Source organism: Falco biarmicus, chromosome 15 (assembly GCF_023638135.1).
Source record: "Falco biarmicus isolate bFalBia1 chromosome 15, bFalBia1.pri, whole genome shotgun sequence".
NCBI classification, from domain to species: domain Eukaryota; kingdom Metazoa; phylum Chordata; class Aves; order Falconiformes; family Falconidae; genus Falco; species Falco biarmicus.
Genome location: NC_079302.1, coordinates 22,997,186 through 23,021,313, shown reverse-complemented (window position 1 = coordinate 23,021,313; position 24,128 = coordinate 22,997,186). Strand labels below are relative to the sequence as shown.

The 24,128-nt window shown below is 42.3% G+C and overlaps 1 protein-coding gene across 9 annotated transcripts in view; it reads left to right on the top strand.

Annotated features, from left to right (window-relative positions):
• The window catches only part of RANBP10 (RAN binding protein 10), a 90,679-nt gene that overhangs the window by 19,002 nt on the left and 47,549 nt on the right, over positions 1-24,128 (top strand). For all 9 annotated transcript variants that reach the window (XR_008825606.1, XM_056360268.1, XM_056360267.1 and 6 more), the window contains one exon: positions 1,291-1,343. Coding sequence is in view for 8 of the 9 variants with exons in the window: in XM_056360268.1 (XP_056216243.1) it covers positions 1,291-1,343 (53 nt within the window). In the remaining variant the exon portion in view is untranslated. The remainder of the gene's footprint in view (positions 1-1,290; positions 1,344-24,128) is intronic.

Sequence of the window (24,128 nt, the reverse complement as noted above, 5' to 3'; positions counted from 1 at the left end):
TGCTATACCTCTGATGTTCACTACCTGATTAATTTTACTTCCAGGTCATTTATTAGTAAGACTGTATTTTTTTGCTGATTATGTGAAGCCAACTGTAGTTGTAATATTAGGGACTGACTATGGATGACAGAATGAAAGATGCAGTTCAGGCTGGGTAGATTTAAAATGTTTCTCATGAAGGGAGAATAAACAATCCAAACTTGACATGAAAAATGGTCTCTGAACCGCCTCTTACAGTGCAGGAACAAGTTCTTTTTTTCTAGGTTTCATGGAAAAATCAGCTCAGTTCTCGTCTGCAGTCAAAAGATAAATGGAATAATAGAGACCAGGAGTGAGAGGAATAGAAACCAAAATGGAGAACATCATTATTTTCTGTAATAATCACCGTGTGTTTGTGTTGTGAATAATGCTGGTGGTTCTGTTTTCCCCCTGCTTCTCAAAGAAGATACAGAACTGGGAGTGTACTAGAGTGTTAAGAGGTATAGATGAACTTCCATAAGAGGAACAGCTGAGTAGACTCAATCCTGAGTAGAGCACCCTGAGAAGAGACTGTTGGGGAGTGGGGTATGAATGAGGACTTGAAAATCCTTGAGAAAGCTAACAGAGAAATTCTGTTCTTCTACCTTACAATTCAAAAAATGCAAGTATCAAGCAAAACTAGCTTGGGCAGTGATCAAATGGTGGAGCTGCAGGATGTTGCCTTTTCAGAGACCTTGCAAAGGTTCAGAAAGTGATCAGATTATTGCAGGAAAATCTGGTGAGGTGTGAAGTACAGGAATACCACCTTTTCCTTAGGAAATTGTGTAAATACATGTTGGACAATGGAAGAATGTTCTTGGAAAGGACAACTGTTTGCTCTGTCCTTGCATCCACTACCAGCTGTTCTCGGAGACAATGTCTTAGGCTAGATAGACATTTGTTCTCCTATACTATGCCTGCATTTTTTACTCTCTTGTTAATCACCTATATAAATTTTTTCTGATAGATGAAAACAAAACACCAGAAATGTAGTTGCTGATCATTTTTCTAGTCCTTTTCCTACCAATTAAGAGCTGAAGAGTAGTTGTAGTTGTATATCAGAAAGCTGTCAGTCACTAAAACAGACTGACATTTTATCTTAGATTCAAGAAAAGACTAAAAAAAGTAATGGAAATTCAGTAGCGATTTCAGCATTCTTACCTTAAATGGTTTATGGGTTGGGGTTTCTTTTACCACGATGTTTCTGCTGCAGGAAATCTTGTGGCTTGGCCATTCTGTGCTTGACTGATATTTTGTTTGGTTTTTTTGAAGGTACATGGGAATAGGACTTTCTGCTCAAGGGGTCAACATGAACAGGCTTCCTGGTAAGTCACTGTTAAGGTTTGATTTGGCTTACAGTCTGTTAAATGTTCATTTGAAATAAAGGTTTTCATTTATATAGACGAGTCAGTGAATGTGTGTTTCTATTAATAAAATGTCATGACTGTAAGTGTCTTACATCTGGAAGTTTTGAACCATTGTTAACCTAAGCTGTGTTACTAGTATTGTTAATGTATCCATGATGATTTTAGCAGATAATAGAAATCAATGTTAAACTAATGACTAATGGGTAAGATCATGAGCTTTCAGACATGCAACCTCTTCTTTCCATCTGAAAAATAAGTAGCAAAATAATTTGACATTTGATCTGTATGTCCCACTTGACTAATTTACATGAAAGAATCTGAAAATGTTGCCCGTCATAATCTCTCCTCTTTTCTTTCCCTCTTCCCACCAAAAAACTAGAAAAATGTGATGAGTAGTATTTCCAATTACTATTGTGGCTTCCGTTGTTTGAAATGTCTTAGGTTAGCTATCTAAGTTAGTTAAGTAGCTTCTTTTAAAAAATAAATAATTTGTAATCTTTCTTTAACAATATCCAATTGTTAGGTAAAATTGTAAGTTCTAGATTTGGATCAACATCGTGACTTCTGTAGCAGGAATTCTTTCAGCTGGGTTTGAAACTAGAAGTTGACTGTGTTGAGTAGAAAGTGAATGTTCTTTGAGTGCCAGACTGAATGACAGCTAGTTCCCAGTGGTGGGGGCTTTTTTTGGTCTCAAGTGTGATTTAATTCTGGTGGAGTTGTTTTAAAGCTGAAGTGTGTGTTCAACCCTTATTATGCATCTTGGTATCTCCAAAGGAGAAAGTTTTTTGAATGTCCTAACAAAAGGAAGAGCTTCCATAGGGTTTGCACTAAGACCTTTGTGAATTCACTTCTTGGTGAGGATTTTGCTTTTGTCTTCACTGGTAACTTGTATATTCAGAGAGTGGAACGTGTTTGGGTTTTTTCCTTATAACGTCCAATTGAAAATGTTGCGGCAAATGTTGGAGCAAAATCTCAGACTGTGCTGTGAGCAAATTGTGTGATTCTCGAGCTCTGTTACCCATTGCTGAAATGTATATTTCTGTACCTATGTCTCTGAAATTCTGTGAAGACTACAGATGGAGTCTCAGCAAGAAGATGAAAACGAGACTAAGACAGCCAGGGTCCTTGGATGATTTCAGAAAATAGCCATCTTTCTGGTGCCCATTGTTTTAATTGTAAATCTGCTGCTAAATTTTGTAATGGAACAGCTGCATGGAGATCTTGGAATTCATGAGGGAGCATCTGGGACCTTTTACATTGATAAAGAAGAAATTTGGAATTGTAGGCTAATTGCGTTAGTCAATTAGTTCCATTAAAATTTCACCAGTGAAACAGTAAGCATTGTTGTTTCAGTGACGAATGACGGTGCAGCATGTGGCCCATTCATAAATCGCAGCTGTGGTTAACAGTTGCAGGCAGACTTTCCTTTTCCAGGTACCACTTAGACCGTGTTTGATCACCCTTGAGTCTTGGCTACTGTCAGAGGGAAGCCCTAAGACCTGTTGGTCTGACTGGGGTGCAGCCTTCCTTGCATCTGCTTTTTCTCTGGTGATTTCAGAGATGCCCAGACAGCTTGTGCAACTGCTAGCTTTGGAAGTATTTAGGACTCGGCTGGACATGGTGTTGACCAACCGGATTTAATTAGGCCTCCTTTGAGCAGGTTGGACTAGGTGACTGCAGGAGGTCCCTTCTCTCCTTTGTTATTCTACACTTGTATGATAACTGGTTTTGGGAGAATAGTTTCAGTGACACCTGTGTTTTAAAGAATTTGCATCTTACTGTAAACTATATTTGTTAATAATTATGATGACTACAGCATATGCATATTGGAGGGAGAATTAAGGTCCCAGGTCTATCTGCTTGAACTAGATGAGGGAAGGAGGAAGGCAGGATGCTGCCAGTGTTCTCAAGTTGATGCTTGGTTGTGAAAAGGTGGGGAATGTGTAGCTCAAGATGATCTGGGGTCAATGAGTATCCAAGTCTCAGTCTGAAGACTCCTCTCTCTGCACTCCCTCTCCCACAGTCCTCCTGACCCACGTGGGTTGTGTGCACGTACAAGATGAAGCGTGAGTCTAGTCCTACGATCTTTTCCCAGGGCTAGAGTGCTTGGCTGCTTGGAAGAGGGTTTGGCTATTGAGGGAGCATGTTCTGTTCATGAAATGGCTCTCTGGTTTGTGCCATGGAGAAATGGGTGGGATTGTCTTGTAGGCTTGGCCTGCAGACTGCAGGTTGGATTATGCTTGATCTGGGATTCTCCTGGGATAATAATAGAGATACCTAAAAACCCCCACGGCTGAATAATAATCTGACATGGTAGGTACTGAATGTTATAGGTGTGCTGTCCTGAAATTGAACAGCCAATGTAATTATTTTTTTTCTTTCTGTCCTTTGGAGACTGAAAATTACCCAAACTACTTGTGATAATTTGGCTTTAAAGCCCAAGAGCTACATGGGCAGTATTTTGTGGCCAGTTTGAATCAAAGTGCCTATATGCTATTATTTCTAGAGTGTATGTGGCAAATGTGGAGTTCTTTTCTCTGACTGAAATAAAACATAAAATGAACTTGAGACTTGCTTGTTTAGCAATGAATTGTACAAATTTGATCCTATGAACTTGTTGTTTGTTTGATCACATGCAGATTATGCTGCCAAGAGTGATTCTGCAGGCATAGTTAGGTACATCTCCCATCACCTGTGTAAAGAGAACTGCATGGCTCTGTATTATAGCTCAATAAGTATCTTCCTGGCTTTTGGAGAGTAAGTCTGATTTTTTATTATTATTTTTTTTTAATAGTATGTTGCTCAATAACTGAAGTGAGAAACATGTATCAGGCTTAACCGTTATCAGGCCCTTCACAGCACAGAGTGAGTGAGAGCTCACAAAGAGGTGACAGACTTTGGAGTCTTGGCTTCATGTCAAAGTGTAATTTTAACTTTTTGTGACCTGAAACCCTGCCAGGTTTGTCTCCCTTTCTAAGTCACTTCTGCTTTAACAGATCCATTTTCGCTTGGTGTGCTGGTAGGGCAGTGTATGACAAGTAACGGTTTGGGAGCCTAAAGCCTGGTATGGGAGCCAAAGTTGGTGCCTTTTGTGTTCCCACTTTCAGTGGGCATCCGTGGCACCCTGTCAGCCCTAATTCAAAGAACAATCTTGCTGCTGGGTTCTGTCTCAAGCTCCTTTCCCCCCCGAGAACACTTTGGCCATATCCAGTTCCAAGTCAGGGCATTTGTGCTTTATGCCACATTTATTTTGGCTTCAGCCCAGCCTGGTGCTGGTGGGGGTAGTGCTGAGCATTCGCTAAAGGTTGGAAGCTGGATGAAGCAACCTGAGTGTTTCCTTAAACTACCCCTCTGTGTTGCAAGCAGACTGCTTTTAAAAGGAGAGTGCCCTGTCCCTGTTCAGTGCAAGGTTCCTGTGGGCTGGGCTTTGAAATTCAATCAGCAGGCCTGAAATTATTGTGAGATTTTTATTGAAGTGCCAACTTTTGTGACCCTGATATCTTGATGTTTTCTTTTTATTGTCTTTTAAATATTTAAAAGACATTTAGAACACTTACTAATAAACATTCTGCTCTAAACTGGCGGCTTTTATCAAAATGCCTGCTTGCTTCTTTACCCAGATACAACTTTTTTTTTTACATGTGCTCAGCATTTTGGTATCTGAGGATGAAATTACATGTTACAGCTGAACTGATCTAACTCCCTGTCATCAAAGGAGAGAAACCAAACCCTTCCTCCCCCCCACCTACAGCTGCACAGCCCCTCTTCTTCCCTTGTGTGAGCCCCTGGCTCTGGCACTTGTCACCTCCCTTGGCAGGCCAGCTTTCAGGCCTGGCAGGAACCTGCCTGCTTTTCTGCTGTATTGGGGTTGTGGAAGGCTGGTTGCTCCAGAACTCATGGAGCAGTGCTCTTACCTTTGCATCTGAGTGTAGTATGTGAAACATCCTTTTGTAAGATTATTTAGCCCTCAATCCAGTAAGTTTTTCTGAGCCCAGCTGAAAATGTTTTGGTGGCTTGCTACAGGTTTCACCTAACATTCATAAAACAGGGAAGACAGGTGTTCCTGCCTTTAATATGGATGAGACATGCAGCTGGAGATAATTCTGCCCTGCATGTAGTGGCCTGTGTTGGTTCGAGTCCTTCGTGCTGTTGAGAGATAACATTTCATTTGTTCTAGCTCTTTGAGTGGAACTCAGCAGGAACATACAGGCAGGTGGAGAGGGGGGGAGGGCTGATTTGCTACAGTAGCAGCAAGGTAATTCAGCCTAAAATGTTGTGAAACCGTACCGTTAGGCATACCTGCTTCACTTTCTGAAACAGCATGGACAGGATCTGACCAATTGCTTTTAGAGACTTTAGACACCCCCTGGTTAATAACTGACTTGCCCGGCTATGAAGCATTGTGCATGTGAAAGGGAGTGCCAGCTTTCACTCACCATTGTTTTGTTTTATGAAACTGTGATTATTTTTTCACCTTTTCAGATGAAAGGATGCTGCTTGGCTTATTCACTATCTGCCTGCTTCAAACTCCCTATTAAAAGAACAAGCTTTCAATTCAAGAATGTTTTATGGACTTGAATTAGAGTGCAGCCAGATAACCCAGCAGAATTTGGTGTACAGAAGTGTTGGAGTTTGGCTTCTGGGACTGTAATGCCTTAAGCCAGGTCAGCAAAACCAGAAACAGTTTGTCCAACTGTCCTGTGTCTTTGTTCAGCAAAGGGTTGTTGTGAGTGATCTGTTTCTGTAGACATGTAGATTAAAAAAAAAATTGACCACGGGGAATTAAGACTTTCCCCATGCTTCCCTCCTCTGTGAAAGCCATCCGTCCTCCTCTTTAAGCTACCAGCACGATGAGCAGGCTTTCTATTTTAGCTTTGTTTAGAGACCTCTTTCTTTCCTTTGCGTTCTTCTCTTGCTGATAGGTTTCTGTTGTTGTTTGTAGATAGGACTTTAATTTTTTCTCAGCTTATCTTGCGTGTTTTCAGAGAAGATGCAACTAGGGGAGCAAGGCTGTTGGTTACTCTTGTCTTCCTTTTCCTTCCTTTTTGAGAAAAAAGATACTGGTTTCTTCCCTAGGGATGTTCACAAGGTTTTTTCAGGCAAGTGTGCTCCCTTTTGTGGGGCACCAGAGAAGGGAGGCTGGATAGATGTTGTATTGTAGGAACCAGCGATAAACTCTAAGAACTGGACTTGCAGCCTGGACGAGAAGAGGCAGAGAAGGGATCAAGTAGCAGCCTTTCACTGTCTAAAGGAGCTTGCAGAGAACGTGGACCCAGGCTCTTTTCAGAGGTGCACAACGCAAGGAAGAGAGGCAGTGGGCACTATTTGCAACAAATAAAATTCTTATGGGAAATAAGATATTATTTCTCACCAGAGTTGGGGGTGCATTACTGCAGAGGCTCAATCTTCAGAGATTGTCAAACCTCAACTGGTCAAGGCTCTAGGCAGCCTGATCTAACTCTTAAGTTAACCCTACTCTGAGTGGGAAGTTTGGCTAGAGTCCAGATGTTCCTTCTAGCCAGTTCTGTTTTGGTTTGGTTTTTTGCTTGGTTGTTGTTTTGGGGTTGGTGTTTTTTTGTTTTTTTGTTGGGAGTTTTTTTTTTGGGGGGGGGGCATTCGGTGATTGCCAGGGATCTTTCTACTTCAAATGTGTTTAAAGATGTTCATTTCCATGTATCAGCTCATGCTTTGGGTTGTCACTTTCTGTGACTCCAATGACAAATGAAGGACCTGTGCTGAAGGACTTGGTCACAGTGGTAAATATAATAATTATAGAAGATGAGACCTCACCAATTCATCTGATCTGAAGCTAATTTAATTATGCATTAGTCCTGCCTGACAGGTGTGTGTCTAAACCAGTCTTTCATTATCTTTCTGGCAACTTCTTCCAACACTGTCCTTGTGTTGGAAACTTTTCCTGATGACTTAAGCTGAATATCCCATGTAGTCCTAAGTCCATTACTCTTGGATCATGTGGAGGTTGAGAATAATTAATTTCTTTCCTCTCTGTAGCTGTGTACATGAAGACCTCTACCACTGCTTTGTGGTCTTCTCTCTAGACCAAACATCCCTGGCTCTTCACCCTATCCCTATTTGTCATGTTTTCTTGATTTGTGACAAGTTGTCTTGACCTTTTCTGAACTCTAACCACTGGATGCCTCACAAGCACTAGTGTCTTACTCTCTGTAGTAAAAGAAAACATTTAAATTCAGAGCAAGTCCAGGAAGTGGCTCTTATCCCACGCTGCAGACAAGGGCAAAGGAAAATCCATGTCAAGCTTTCACAATTTCAAAGGCTTAAGCAAAGAGGGGAGGGCAGGGAAAGAAGCTAGATGGTTAACTAGGGAAAGGGCCTTCCTCCTTGGCTTCTAGAGCAACCAGCAAAAGCCAGGAAGTATAGGATTAAATATATGAATGGTATGTGGCAAACAAATTGTGACTCAGTCTGCTTTGAAGTCCTCCTGGCTAAATTGGTATTTGGGGCACCCAGCTTGATTTTTCTATCTTTAGAAGTGATTTCTGTTAAGTTTGTTTAACTATTCTTGCAGCTGACCAAGCTCTGTCTTAAAACACCTCACGGTATTTATCCTACTGCAAAGCTTTTCCAGAACTATCCTTAAAAATAGTTGACAAAAATGGCTCATGGGATTTCCATATGGTCTCTTAGTAAAAGTTTTATACAATGCTACCCGCACTTCCTTGCCTCTTTAGTAAAATATACCTCAGATCTAACTTTTCTTCTACTCTATTTGCTGTGTTGATGAAACAGAGCAAATCAAAGTTTTGCTTTTAGTTTATATGTAATTTTGATTGTGTAGTCTATCCTTGTGTCAATAAGTTGCAATATTAGGAAGGCAGATCGGTGGAAGAAAGGACAAGAAAGCAGTGGCATCCAGGCTGCTGGCAGCGTAGTCTCCGTGAGTTCAGGCTGAGCGACCTGCCATCAGGCAGGCTGCCTGTTGTGCTCAGTACAGGTCAGGCTGAAGTAAAGCTACTCATGGGCAATGCCTGTGGCGTGTGTAGGGAACCTTGGAAGCACCATGGAGAAACCTGAATTCTGTTCCTCCCCTCCATTATTATCCATAAGGAAAGCTTAATGCTGTAAAGAAGTATGGAGACGTTCAATTTACTTCCCCTTCATCCCCTGTTTTTTCCTAAAGTTGCTGTGGGTCTTCATGGAGAACCTGAGACCACTGAGGTTTCTAATTAAACCATTCAAATTATTCAAGAATGGCTGAAGGAAGCCTTGTGATTTCTTAGAAGGGATCTGAGCACTTGCTTTTACATGATCATTGCTTATAGTCCTCTTTTTCTTGCCTGTTTTCCTTTTATTTTCTACTTCTGCTTTGTTGGGTCCTCTTCGGGACTAAGCACCATGGAAACCTCTGAGTACTGTTTGATAGAGTTTTGGGACAAAAGTGGATACTTAAGTAATTTCATCAGAGTGGTACCAAACTGTATACTTGGTTCAACATGTAATATTTTAATGGTAATTTGGATCTGTTAACATTACTTCTTCTGGATTGGTAATGGCAATACAGTCTATGCTGTGTCGTGCTGGAAGTTGTTCAATTGAGAGTTAGCATATAACCCAGCTCTGCTTGCCACTCCATGTTTAAACCTTTCCCCTTGCTAGCCAGGAGATTTAACTTGTCGGGAGCTTTATTTTATTTGTGCAGTAAGTATAACCCAGATTGAATAGTTCCCAGATCATCATTTTGGTGTGTGGTTTGTGTATAGATAACTCTAGTACCCATAAGGAATTTTATAAAGGCATCACTTACTTAGTACCTGCGTAAATTATAGAGTATGGTGATTCATTTTTGTATGTCAGGTTAAGGAAAATACAGGGTTGATACAGATTTTTATTTCTTTAAAATAAATATGTGTTCCCCCAAAACTACTTACAGACACCTCTAGGACTTACACATGCAGTCTTTCAGCTGGCTGTGCCAGTTCCTATCCACAAACTTGCTTATGCTTCTGGTACCCTCTCATTTATTCTAACAAACCAGTTTGTGGGGCTGCGTGAGAACTGGGTCATGTAATTGCCTTAATAATAAGGGGGGGGGGGCACTGCTTGATTTTGGGGTTGTTACTAACTTGAACCTTTCTGTTGCCTGATTGATCACACAGGTAGTACAGGTTGAAACAACTCTTCTGTGAAAGTTTTTTTCTCCAGAAATGTGTGGGTAACAGTGGTCTGAGATTATTTTTGATAGCAAATATTACTGTCACCTGAGGTATGTGCTGAAAACCTTAATTAAAGACTGAGCATTCCCTCCAATTAATAGTTGTCCAGCCAATCCTGGAGACTATTTTTTATGAAGGAGTATCTTCCTAGGGCTTATGGGTAGGAAGCTAGCTTGGCTGGCTGTGTGTCTAGGTTTTTTACGCGTATCTACCTTTTTTCAAGTTGTTTGAAGATGATGGCTGTAAACTTTTTATTTTGGTGATTAGTCAGGTGATACTTGAACTTGATGTTGATTTTTTTTTTTTTTCTACTGAGCTTTGTTGCATTCAGTTACATAGTAAAGCATTGAAAACAAATGTCAACAAAACCATATGCTGGTTTTGCTGTTACTTCTCTGATACCTTGTAGTCCAAATGATCAAGGTTTGTGAAGCTACTGAGGTCAGAAGGGCTATTAGCTATTATTAGAAGGGCTGTGTGCTAGTAGTGGCAATGCCTGGTCTATGGCACAGTGTCATGAGGAAGGCTCGGATGTGGGTGATGGAGGAGAACCTTATCTTGGGAAATTTCTGGGCCAAATGCCTTCTAGCTGTGTCTGGTTTGCTGCTGGTGATAGCTTAAGGAGGCTGTGATGTGCGTTATGTCATGGCTGTTAATGCCCTAGAGTATAATGAGACAAGAGCATCTACAGAAATCACGTTGGTGGTAGTGGAGGACGTTACCTGAAATCAAAGGACAGTGACTTCTTGCAAAGACACTGTATTGTACAAGAATCCAGTGGTGGTCTGAAGTAGAGCCCAGCAGACGTTCATTCACAGGAAACCAAGAGGGATGCTGTTAATCACCCCAAAATACAAAGGGACATGAAAGGTCAAAGCAGAGAGCCTCTGACCTGCAGCGGCTGCGGGAGCAGGGCTGCAATCCTGCTGCTGCTGTCTCTGCCTCCCCAGGCTGACACACTCTGCAGGTGCATTCTGAGCAAGAAATGCTGCAGCATCTGGGGTAGTGTCCTGTTGCTTAAATGCAGGTTACTTGGGAGCTGGTAGCAATGCCAAAAATCAGAGGTTCAATAGAAGCTGAGGGGACAAGTCTGAGAACTGCTCCAGAAACTTCTCTTGCGTGGCCTTGTTTTTGCCAACTTAATGGTGTTTTGACCTGAAAATGTAATTTGTATCAATCTTCAACAGCCTGAGAATTTATAGGTATGTTTAGAAATCACAATTTTTAGTGCTGTGTAATGGAAGAAACAAGAGCAAAGTGGTCAGTGTGTTGTTTCAGCTCTGGAGTTAGTGATCCATTTGTGCCAAATGGATTTTTGGAGGATTTCCTTACCACTCAAGTGCTCATCTGGATGGGTGAAGTTTTTTATCCACCACTGTTCTAAGCCCCCCAATAAACATGCCCTGCGAAGAACAAGATACACATTACAATCGATTTAAGATTTCTGGCCTCTGTCAGAGCCTTTTGGATTTGTCTACGTGAGTCTTATTTTTGGAAGTGGGGTGTATTTTTTTTGATGTGAATCTCCTGATTGTTCCTGCTTGCTGTGCTTTTATTTGCATCTTTAGTTGTGCTACCCTTCTTTCTTCTAACTAAACTGAAAGACGTGCTCCAGGATCACAGTTAGTACACTCCAGCCACTACTAACTGTTCAGTCCACAGGACAAGGCAAAGTAATACAAGATACCTGTGCCCATTTAAAAAAAAAAAAAAAAAAAAGCAGTGGGAAATTTAAAAAGTCTCATACTGGAGAAAGTGTGCTGAGACTGGTTGAAATTGGTTGTTTCATTCTCAGATCTGTTCTTACTGTGCTGTACCATGTGCTATTTGGAAAATAGCTTTCCCTTTGTTTTTAGTTTAAGTCCAAATGAGGGTCATACTGAAGAAATGGGTAATAAATTTGGGCTTTTTGTAATAAACCAAAAGGATTTCCTTTTAACTTAAGCTTTCACATATTTTTAGTGTGAGAATTTTTCCTACGTGGAATCCTGTGTTCAGTGTATGTAAAATCTCATCATAGGGCAGTAACCTGAGAAATACTAATTTTTTGTTACTTTGGGTATAACTGGTTCATTTATGTTGTTTCTTTTCTCATCTTCATTCTGAATTCTATGCATGTGCGGTGCCTGGCTGAATTTTAAATGGATTTAAATGCAGCATGGGTGCCCTGCTGCATCTACGTTGAAGAATTACGGTCTCTGGGTTCCTTTAGCATTACTTAACTCGCCCTCATCTTGTATTCTCTTTGTCCTTCTACTCCTTGCAGATCAGTAAACACCCTTTAAAAAGGTGGTTCTTTCTCAAAATTGTATGATCGTTATTAAAAAATGATTCTACATATCTTTGTGAATCTTGTGGTTTATGATTGACCTGTCTACCACCAATTGAGGTCTGCTGAGCTCTGCTTAATTGCTCAATCATCTTCTCCTTGTCCCACATAAGCTATCTCACTTTCCAGTCAGTTTCCTCAATCCTAGTTTGTGTGCTAAGGTCACCTAACTTGTATGAAAATTCCAGCCTGGATATTGAAATAGATTTGATGCATTTGCACGGAGTTCATTCATATCCCTTCTTCAGCGCCTGGAAGAACTGGAGTTTAATTTTAACACGTGCTTCAGTTTTCCACATATCAATAGCGGGGTTTCTGAAAAAGTTTGGATTTGCAAGATCTAAATTTTGGAGACATCCGAAGTTAAAACTTAACAGTATATGGTTAAAAGAATTAACTGGGTGTACTGTGTGTGGGCACACTGTGGTACAGGAGGGGAAGGTTATGGACTGAATTGGTGTACAAGGATGGCTGTGATGGTTTTGTTATAAAATACACATTGAGTTATGTGAATTGGTATTTTAGATTGTGTTAGGGCGGTTGAGTAACCTGATTTCAGATCAGCCATTCTTTTAAAATATGTGTTGTCTTTGAAATCAGTAGCTGCAAGCAAATATTGTTGGTCTTCAGGCAGCAGCATTTATCTTTCCTGCTGCTCCTTGTCTGCGCACGATGGCTTGCACATGGCTGGCCTTGTCTGGGAAGTTGCTTTTATGGAGCCTGGCAGAAGCTGAGGTCTTGTTTACCGGTGTCAGCACTGGAAAAAGGGCTTGATGCCTACAACACCTGCAGAAGGGAAGTTGTAGGGACATGGAGGAGGCAGCTTGGGAAGCCTGAGCTGTCCTGTTGGGTGCATCCTGAACCAACTTTCACTGCAAACATGCTGTGCAGGAATTGCACAAACTTGTACGTTAGTTTATGTACCGTTCCCTTTTTCTTCCTGACAGGTCTTGGGTTTTGGAGTTGTTGGTGATGAAGTGTGGTATGTAGGATCTGTAATTCATTGTGGGTGGACTCGCACAGTTTTTATAAGCTGCTGAGAATAAGCAAAACAAGAAGAGCTGAACTGTCAGTTACGTTTGTACCTGGAGGCATGTGCAATTTCTTCCTTTCCCCATGCACTCCTGTGCTGTGCTCGTTAGGTGTGCCTCCCCTAATTAGGTTATCTTGCACACAGCTGGATACATGTTTAGGTGGGACATGTTTTAAAACATGAGCCTTCTGGTAAGAGCTGATACTGGGTGAGCTGGCATGGCACAGAGGAATTGGACAGATGTCTTAGAGCACTGCATGACAGTTGCTGAAGAGTGGCACCGGGGTGGTGATGGTCAAGTCAAATGAGGTTAGACATGACAGTGTCAGATGTGTACAGAGCTAGAGAGTAACAAAACCAGCTCCTGAACCACAGAACCGGAGTGAATAACCTACTGAATTAAGGTTAAATTTAATCTCATATTTACGTGAAAATTAGGATCGTATAAAGTGGAAGTAACTGCCTTTTTCCCCTTCAGACCCACTTCAGTTCATGTATTAGCTTGTATTGATTGTATCGATTGCCCTGTTTGCAGCCAGAAAAACTGCTGTCAGCCATTTAGTCAGGTTTTTAGGGAGCCCTTGGTTTTCTTTTTCCTTTTTTTTATTTTTTTTTATTTTTCCTTTTTCTTTTGCTCTTTTCAATTAGACTAGCGTTTGGGCACACAGACTTCAGGTTTGAATGGAGGAGGCAGACCAGAAGCTGAGCTTTCAGTAACCATGCTTCACCCTGGAATATTTGGGAAAGCGCTTAGCCACATCATTCAAGCTGAACAAAACCGTGAATCAGTATTTCAAGGCAGTAACCCTGGCACTGGAAGATTAATCAAAGTGTTTCCACTGGCTATTAAGTGCTCAGCATCACTGTGGGTGAACAAGTGATGCTTACTCTGGGGGTGTGGCTGTCCTGTGCTTTTCCATGCCCTGATTTCTGTGCTCTAACTCTTTTGGAGATGGGCTGACCTCTCGTAGAGGTTCTGCCCTCTTTTCTCAGGCAATGTGTTCCCAGAAATGAGTGACACGATATGCTAGAGCCTGCCTTTGCGTGGAGCTTTCTGTCATCCAGCAGGTTCTGTTGGTTTTGTGCCATGTGAAAACAGTTTCCAAAGCGGAGCCGAGATGGCATTGCGTAGTGGGGTTTGTGACTTGGCCTTCAGCAGTACCACAGGCTGCATCTCCAGCTGTAGCATAGGCTATTGACAATCTACTTAATCTTGGTGACAGTTAAGAGTCGACTAGCAATTTAGAGACTGCAGTTTAGCTGTCAACAAGAGTTGTAATCGGCACTGGTTGTTTTTAGATTAAAAAATTTTTTTACAGTGGCCATACCCGTTGTTTGAGCCTTTCGGATAAAAGGTAACATCACCACAAAGCTAAGTTTCACTCCAACTCAAACTGATGGATAGCAGCTATTTTTACTGATGGATAAATACGATCCTCTTCAGAAGGCCCTGTTGCTTTACCTTAACTGATGTGGAAAGTGTTTAAGGCAGTTTAGAATCTAGAATGCCTTTTTGCAACCCATTAACATCATGAGAAGCACTTCTTCTGGAAGACTTCTCTCTCTGTAAGGTTTTGTGTTTATATAATTTTTTTTTTGTTCATAATTTTCTTACCTCATTAAATACCATTTTAGGGAATGTTTTTAAACAGTAGCTGGATGCTAGCCCTCTGCGTTCCACAGTGAGCTCTAATGTTGCTCTGGGCTGAGTCACTTAGCTGCTCTGCCTCAATGTCTCTGTAAATTGAGTCTTGCCCATTACCTTGCAAGATTTTTCTGGAGGTGTCTTAATATTTTATAAAGGTTTTCTTGCCCATCAGCCTAAACTTGAAAAGTTGACCTGTAAATGAACATGTGAATTGTTTTTTGTGATGAGATTTGAAGCCTGTGTATGTGATAAGCTTTTGTATCCAACTTGTTCTTTGCCCCTGCCACTTAATAGATAAATGGCAAAACTCATCTGACTTTTTATTTTTCATCCCTGTCCTACATTGTTTTGCACCACTGCTCTTCTCCCTACTCCCTCCAGTGTGGTGTGTCAGGGAATATAGTAGATATCATAGTACAGTGGTGACCTGATCATGCTAGAGAGCTTTTTGAGCCTTGCCTTTATAGATAGAACCAACATATTTTGTAGCTGTACTTTAACCACGTTGTGCCCTTTATGGAGCTACAAATGGCTTGTAGTGCATCTTGACCTCTCTGGTATAGGAAAAACTGATCGTGTGTTGACTGGCAGAAGATGACACATCAGGCTTATACATTAGGAGGGCTTGCCATCTTTATTCATTTAAGGAGGTAGGATTTTTCTCTTGATTATTCTGTGGTGAAGTGCATGCTAAGTAATAGTGAAATGGATTCATTAACAAATCTCTTGGGCAGGTGGAACAGACCATTCCTGTTGACAAGGTATTCCCTGTATTGCAGCCATCCAGAGCCTTCTGGTTTTGTTTTTCCTCTTATGAGTCAATGGGTAGTGTCACTTTATATAATTAAGCGTAGACTGTGGTTTGATGTTGTTTTGAAGGCTAGTTAACATGCAGTAGTTGTCTAATGGCAGGAGTTGCTGATCTGGTTTAAAAATCACCATGCCAAATCAATATTGTTAAAAGGGAAATATTACAGTATTACTTTCTGTGGTGGATCAGGCAGTGCTTGTTAGTGCCTGTGTGCTACTGGATCTCCCAAACTCTTGCAGGCCTTTTTAGCTGTCTTTTCTTGGAGTCTTTTTGATCTTTGGGGTCACTGTGTCCTTTTGTTCCTGCTCTCTGTTAATATGAGAGAGATGCTGTGATTTCTTTTTTTGGGTTTTTTTTTTCCTTTTTTCCCCTCTCCTTTGGATGCTCGCCACATTAAGTCGTCCTGCCATGATGATTTTCCCTGAGCTTTGTCTTTTTTATTGTTGCACATACTTATTCAAAAATATGCAAGAGTCTCTGAGCCAAACCTATAGCCAGGCCTGCCAGAAGTTCTGCGCTTTTTGATTAGCGTCATCTGATGTTGCTTTGTAGGGTCCCAGCTGGCCCTGGATGGATCTGCCTAATCTGCTGGGAACTGGGGTGCAAGGGAGGCCACTGTACAGCAGTGCCTCGTTAGTGTTGTGCAGTGGTGTGGTACACTGCACCAGCACCTTGTACATGGTTCCATGTGCTACTACAAAGACTATGGGACCTGAGCATGCCCAGCCCCTGCTTTAGGAAGTTTGTCCTCCATGGAGTAAAGTGAGGGTTTTTTTCTGTGTATGCATTGGTCCTGTAGTACGGTGTTTGGGCTGCTTCTGCATCCAAAGTCATTTTGCCACCTTGAAGAAGAAGAAGAAGAAGCTGTTATGAGAAAGAAAAAAAAATGGGGTATTACTGGCTAGGGCTTCTTCATTTCCTGGTGTCTGTAGGTGAGTGGGGTTTAGGGACTATTTTTTTTTCCTTGACATGTTCTGGGCAGATGTCCAGTCCCTTGAAGTTCTGCCAGGAAGATGCTGTAGTATGCTAAGCACGCTGTTTGCTGGTCCTATTCCTGTCCTGCAGCTGGTGTTGTGACTGTACCTAGACAGTTGTTCCATGCCAGGACCGTGCTTCTCGTATTCCCACCACCCCAAATCTATAGCATAGGTTGCTGTGGCCACTGAGCAGCTATTTTTTTAGGCTGGTGATGGAAACAGAAAGATGTTGCAACATTAATAGTTGATTTGATTCTGAGGCATGGTTGAATGAAGAAATACAGGCTACCTCCTTGCTTTCACCCAAGCATCTGATATTTATGCAACTTTATATGGTTTGGCACAAATGTATAAAACTGAACAACAGCTGAGAGATTCTGCAGCACCTCAGGTGCTTCTTGGGGCAACAGGCTTTTCTTGCCCAGGCCTTTAGCTTCTGAGGCTGTAGGAGCACAGGGGCTTGCTCATCCTCCTCTTTGCTAGGGGCAAAGGCATGCTTTCACTGCTCTGAGCTAGCATACACCAACGGCACGTCCACTGGCAGAACCCAGTCTGCTGGAAGGTGGGTAGAGCAGTCACTAGAGGGTGGTTCTGCTTCTGCTGTGGTAACAGCTTCTTCCCCATACTTGTTTTTGTCCTGTCCTCTCCGACATTAGTCCCTGCCTGGGGCTGCTCTGCCCAGGACATTGTAGGAGCAGCTCTGAACAGCAGCATCCTACTTCTCCTTGCACCATATTCATCTGTTCAGCCTCTGTTTAATGTACCTTCCCCTCCACTGATGTGCTGTGCTGCTGCCAAAGACCTGTAGCTGGCTGAGCAACAGCAGCCTGTGCTGCACAGTGCATGGAAGGGGTCCAGCCTCCAGCCAGAATGTGGTCCAGCAGGGACTCTGCGCTCTGGAGCTGGCTTCACCCTCAGCATCCCATTCCCCAAGCCCTCTAACAAGCAAAGTTTGTACGCCTGTTTCTGCTGGACTTTGGATTCAATAAATCTTATAAAAGTATTTTGTTTGGTTTATTTCGGTGTGTTGACACAAGTTCTTGTCCGTCTGCAGTAGTGTTTGCACACTACTTGCCCTTGCATGGGCAGCTGTGGGAAGCTAGTGTTGCTGGCCAGAGGAGTGGGAAGAGGAATGTCACCAGCAAAATACTGGACAAGAACAGGGAAATGAAGAAGAGAAATGAAAAGTGTTTCAAAATACAAAAGAAAGTAAGTAAAATTCAGAAAGATGTAGACACTGTGTGGACTGTTGAGCAGTCTCTGGAGTCTGTCCTGAAGAGTAAGCTTCCAAACTATCACATTACTCAGGATACAGTAGGTGCAAACCCTATTTACAAATCTTCAGATTCTTTCTGAGGAACTTCCACCTGCTCTTCATATGGCTGAATGGATACTTCACCAATATTACTTACTACTTCATGTTTCAGGTTTTCTTAATTGCAGGACAGGTGACCACTGAATTTGTTGTGAGCGAGGCCCTGCCCTTTGCAGCAGCTTGTGCACCAGGTACTGATTACCTTGACTGTATGGTCTGAGCTGCAGTGGAACATGTTTCTCCCCTGGAATGTGCATGGTCCATGTGTCAATGATAAAGCCCATCTGTCTGCCATCATTTTAAGCCTGGCAAGTGGCAGAGTAGGAAAAGTCTGAGGCATCAATTTACTGGAACAACCATCTTTTCCATGGTCCCTAGGCCTTGCACGTCTGTCCTTTGGTGTGCCGTCAGAAGAGAGCTCAGTGCGTCTCCCTGTGAATGTTGCCTTCTCTGTTCTCCTGTGCCCACTGGCAAGTCTGGCATGTTTGAACCTTGATGCACAGGGGCATGTCATCAGTTTGCTTTCTTCCGTGTGCTCTGCAGAAGAAGCCACAGGCCAGCAAAGATATAATGAAAGTACTGCTCTTGGTTATTTCCATCAGGGCATCTGCATTGCTCTGCCTCTGTGTTGTATATGGGCTGATGCTACTGCTTCCGAAGTTGAGCAGTGTATTTCGGTCCTGGTGTTCCTAAATGTGCGATGTAGCCATGATGCCAGTTGTACCTAGTGCCTACCAGGAGTTCAGTGTACATCGCTGGCACTCTGGACATGGAAAGCTAAAATGCTGTGTTATTTTCACAGTGCTAGGAGGTAAAAATGGTGTCCCAGCCCAAGAGTGGCACTTCCCAGTTGCTGTGCTGTGAGGCAGAGCCTGATCTCAGATAGAGAAGCTGGGCCCATCATGGGGTCTGCCCAAAAAGTCAAGAGTGAAGCAGGGCTGACATTGCATGGGCGAGGTGGGATTGGACAGGAATGGATATAGGACAGTTCAGGTACTGGTAGCACACTTCATCTAACACCAATACTCACTTAAGAGTGAACATTTATGAGTTGACCCTGTAACTGTGTCCTGAAGTAACTCAAGTCTTTTCTGCCACGTGGTCTGGCATTGCATAATTCTGGCCTGTTTATCAAGCAGCAGTGATGGAACTTGCTGTTCATTTTTTTTCACTGTGTGTTGGGAACAAGATAGTCTGCCAAGAAGATCAACATATCTGCTATGTCTTGTTAGCAGGCCAAACAGAACTTCAGTTTGGTGCTGAACATATGAAAATGTCCTCCCAAGCCCAGAACCTTGTGATTTCTGTTTTTCTGTCTTCCCATTGCCTGATTGTGCAATTGATCTGAGCTGTTCTGTATCTGTCTGGCTGTTAATAAATGCTATACATATATTTGGGGTTTGGGAGTCAAAGTGTTCGATTCGGAGGGATGTCATTTTAACCTCTTTTTGTTCACTAGCTGCTGTGGTCCTGCCTGGTTCTGGCTGTGTATTTGCATGGTCAAAATGCAGTGGTAAAATGAGCAGTAGTCAAAATGGGAGCCTTAGGAGTCAGGATGTTCAGGTTCTGCTTTGATCACTGCCGTTGGCCAGGTGACCAAATCCTCTCTGTTCTGTGCCTGTCTCCCCTCTTCAAAATTATTTTCATGCTTTTGAAGAGAGGATGGGGAAGGAAAAGGGAGGAATGAGAGAACTGTGCTAAGTGGACTTTCCAGTCACTCTCGCTCACTAGATTTCATTCTATAGAGTATGGTACTTCAGGGGTGCGTGATCTCCTTTTTATAAGAAAAGGAAAAGCATTCTCCAATCTTGCTCAGACTTCTGAAATTTTGTAAGGAATCTGCGCTTGCGTTTGAGAATTTTTAGTCTTGGTCAGCTGCACGTAGGTGTGAAGTGTCCATTGCTCTAGATTTCAGCTATTGCCAAGAGACTGAAATGGTTTGTTATTTAAACCACACAGCCTTGCTGGAAGGAGTTACTGGTCAGAAACTGTTCGTGCATGGGCCATCCTAGGGTTTTCTTAGAAGCAGCTGCCTGCACCTTACTAGCCCTGGATGGATGGTTCGGGCAGTTGAGGATTGTGAGCTGCTGAGGGTGCTGAGGTGAGAGGTGCTGGAGAGGAGCTGTGGGAGCGAGCTGAGGCTGAGGGCACTGGCAGCGAGACGGCAGATGAGAATCTGTGCAGAGAGAGCATTGTCACAAGAATGATGATGCATTTTGGAGTGATTACAATAGCTTTGTGGAAACATCAGTTCAGTGGTACAAAGGCTAGTAAAGGGGAAAATGCTAGGATTAACTCACGGAGGGCTAGGGAACAGTACAGAGAGCAACTACAGCCAGCTTCCCTTCTCCATGGTGCACCTTCAGCTGCGTTCTCAAAAGCAACACTGTAAATCCTGAAAAGGTTTGGATGATGATGGTCAGAAATGGAGGAAATAGCTAAATAAGCCAGTAGTCATCAGTCTGGAAAAAGTATGGTTATGGGGGATTCTGTAGAGGTCTATACAATGATGTATGTTCTGGAGAGTCTGAATACATGGTTTGCCATCTCCTCCAGCGCAAGAGCTACAGTGGATTAAATACAAGTAGCAGAGGCATGTTTTCCGGCAGCTTGCAGTAATGGTGTAAAACTCCTTGCTGCAGGATACTGTGGATGGTATGAATGTTTACATGTGCCTGAAGGAAGATTGAACCATTTCATGGAAAGAAAATCCTTTGAGGAGTACCAAGTGAACAGAATCTCCATCTGGCTCAGCATGTCTGTGTGCTGCGGGTGGTCGTGAGGTGGTAACGCCATGCACGTCGTAGCCTTGTGCTGTCTCACCTCTTGAAGAGGTTACGGGTTGACCTCGTGTCCCATATGGCCAGCCTTTTTAAGAACATGTCAATAGCATCTCATCTCTGCCTTCTGGGTCCCAACAGTGGCTTCTGGAAGTACTTGAGTACAAGTGGTACAAAGGTTGAAACGTCCGGAGAATTTGCAGATGGAAGCGTGGGGAAGGCATATAGGAAGGCTGATTCAGCCCTTGTTGAAGCAGCATTAGATTTTTGCAAAGGAGTAACTGAAGGTGCAAACAGTGTCGTAGGAGTCAAAGTAAAGGTTGTAATGTCACAGACCTATTACTAGGTGGCGATACTAAATTGTTAATGATGCAGAAAAGTCCCAAGTTTTCAGCAAGTGGTTTTGTACTTGGCAGAAGTTGGAGGATGGATTTGCAAATGCATGTGGTGAGTTACTCCCCACTCTGCCGGTGGTCCAAGATAATGCCAAACGCGTTTGATAGGGATATTCTATTTCAATCACTAGGCCCAGATAACATTGACCTAGAACTATTAGAAATGCTGATTGTTATTTTTAATCCAGATTATTAGGAAATTTCAGAAGACTGGCAGAAGCTAGCCAGTGCTGGAATGACTTGTATGCTATTGCCCTCATGTTTATTCTGGACAGAATTTTAGAAATACCGATACATTATTTGATCAATAAATAACTAAAGGTTGGACATGTAATTAACACCGCTCAACTTATGTTTATGGTGAATACAGTAAGTTCTCTCAAACGAATGTGGCTTGGTTTTTTTAAGATTACCATGGTGATTTGATAAGGCTGAGTCTAGATTTAAAGCACTTAGTGTTGTGTCAGGTCTAGGTACAGCACTATACAACATTTGAGTTGAAAAAGTTAACTCTGTATATCATTAGCGAAGTGATGGGTGAGCGAGATTTGCTTTCCCAGTGATGTTAGTCATTGACTGTGGAGAATTAAGATTCAAATAAAGCTTTCTCCAGGTACTGTAGCAAATTCCACACTGTCATCAAAGCCTTTATTCAGTCACTTCTCATTGGAGTTTATCTCATCAGTGCGTTTGTTGCTAACTTTGGTGGTACAGCAAGTACCAATACTGTGAAGCGCAAGTCTTACAGGAGCAGGAGGAGGGTTTATTGCAGTAGGATCCGTTGTGATCTGTAGGTAATGAAACCTTTTTTTCTTATACTACAGAACCTGTAGTGTCTGCATTGGCACAAGTATTTTGTGAAATTATCCTCACAGTTGGACGTGCTGTTGCATTTCTCATGGTAGCCTTACCTAATGCATGGCGTGTAAGCATCTAACTACTTACATGGATCTGATGACAAGTTCTTATTAATGCTTTGTAGTGCCAGGAATGTTTTGTATGCTGAAGAGCTAGAAGTTTGTACTTGGATTGTACTATTAAGTAATTTAGGAGATAACTTGATTAGAGTTACCATCTGAAGTTACGAACAGCTTCATTAGAGAAGTTCTGAACTGACACACATGTTACAGATCTGGTTTTGGGGAAACTAAAATAATAGACCAGCGATGGCAGCCTTTCACAGGCCAGCAGCAGAGAAAATAAAAGAGATTGTGGAAGAGAGCCACGGTGTTAAAAACTCAGTATTACAGTGATATTTTTACTGGATGGAGCCTTATAGGGGTGGAAGTCTGACAACAGACTCTAGAGCCCCTATCACTCCCTCCTTTGTTTTTGGCAAACCAATTTGGCATTGGTTTTGAGCTTGCTGAGGGTGCTGTCTGTGCTGTTGTCCCTGTCTTTCATGTAGATATTGAACAGGACTGGTGCTACTGTCAACAGCTGGTTTGGAGCTGGTCCGAGGGAAGGCAGAGCTGGCTCTTGGGACATCTCAGTCTGTTCCTGTGCATGTGTGGGACTTAACAGAGGAGATGATTCACCATTGCTAGACTAGGATTTTCTGCACACTTTTCACTCCCAAATTTTGCCCTGAGGTCCAAAATCTTGGACCGTGGCATGTTTCAGTCTCGCTCCATTCTGTGACTTCCCCATTGGCATTCATGTGGTGTGGTGCAATAAACGGAGGGCCTTGAGCATACACCAAATGTTTCACACTTTTCTGAGAAACCCTGAGCATGTGGGTCCACTGATGGTAAGGTACCTGAGTACATGTAGCTGAGCACCATTTTACAGGATCAAATTTCTAGTGCCCTCATGTTGGTTTTTTTTGTAGGAAAATCGCGGCTTGCAGAAGTGCTCCAGCCCACCTCCCCAGGGCTTCTCTCTGTGGTTTGCAGCGTGCTCAGGCTTTTTTTGGCTTGTTGCAGGATGTGTGCTTTCTATTTTTTAACCCCTCATCTCTCATGGTCTTTGCATTTCTTCTATAGTCCTTTTGCCAAAACCATTGCTCCACATTTAACAGATTCTGCACTACCCTTAGGCTGTATCAGGTCAGTAGATGGTCAAAGCACCTTCTTTTGCTTCCCCTTCGGTTGGCACAGTCTACCTAAGGATCCAACCATATCTATTTAAAACACAGGTGGTTGTTATTAATGTTGTGTCTGCCTCAGGTTTTTTGATAGAAGTAAATCTCTGTGAGATGTGGTTTTCATTGTGCAATTTATAGGAATGCTCCAAAGAGCTGGAGAAAATCCAGATTCTTCTGGAAGTCTTATAAGACGGAGCATGTCATGCTTTCTTTAAACTCTCTGGTAAGAGGACTGTTCCTCATGACTCTCCACCTGCCACAGCTGGTCTCCTAAGAGACAAGGATAAGCCATCCTGAGCAGTAGTGGCAACCGAAGTTGGCAAGCACAGGTTAGTAGATTCAGGTGGCATTCAGTGAATCACTCTGTGGCCACAACCAGGGAGCCCTGTCCTCTCCTCTGCAAGAAGGAGATCAGAGTCCTGAAAAGAGAAGACCAGTCTGTTGCCTGAGGAACACTTCAGCTTTAAAAGGATGGATTAATCTCTCCTCTTCGCAATAGTTACCAGTTTTATCTGGAATTTCTAAATGTAGGAAATTCACAAAGGAATTTACAACAGAATTGGGGTAGAACAGAACAAAATTGGGAACTCAGAATGATGGAGTTACTGTGAGATGTAGAAAAGAGCAAGGTGCAATAAGGCACCTCATGGAAAAATAAGAAAAGGCAGGGTGTGGTCTCTGAGCCTGGCTTTAACTCTAGGCACAGTGATTCTGGCAGAAGAAATAAGATACTGTTAGAATTGACCACTTTGAAAATTGTCCATTGACATTTAAGGGTTGTGTTTTAAGCTATCCACAGAATGGGAAATGTTGTTGCCCAAGGGGAACACAGAAATCCTTATCAAAATTTGCATCTAGTCATTTGGTTATGCCTGTGAGCTGTGCTTACAGACGAAGCTGCAGTTAGCTGAGAATTATTTTATTAAATGCTTTTGCTGGAAGATTGTGTTAGTGGCAAACACAAATGTTTTACAAAGAGAGCTTGTTTCACCGCAGGCAAGGTAAAACAGAAACAGGGGTTTAATGTTTTTTTTTAAAACAAAAAAATATTTGTCTTTGTCAAAATGACTTTTGGCAATCTTTTCTTTTTATTACTTCTCGTAAGGGACAAATGAGGTTAAAATCCAAATGGTGTGTTATGATTGATGACCATTAATCTGTTTTCAGTTACTGGTAC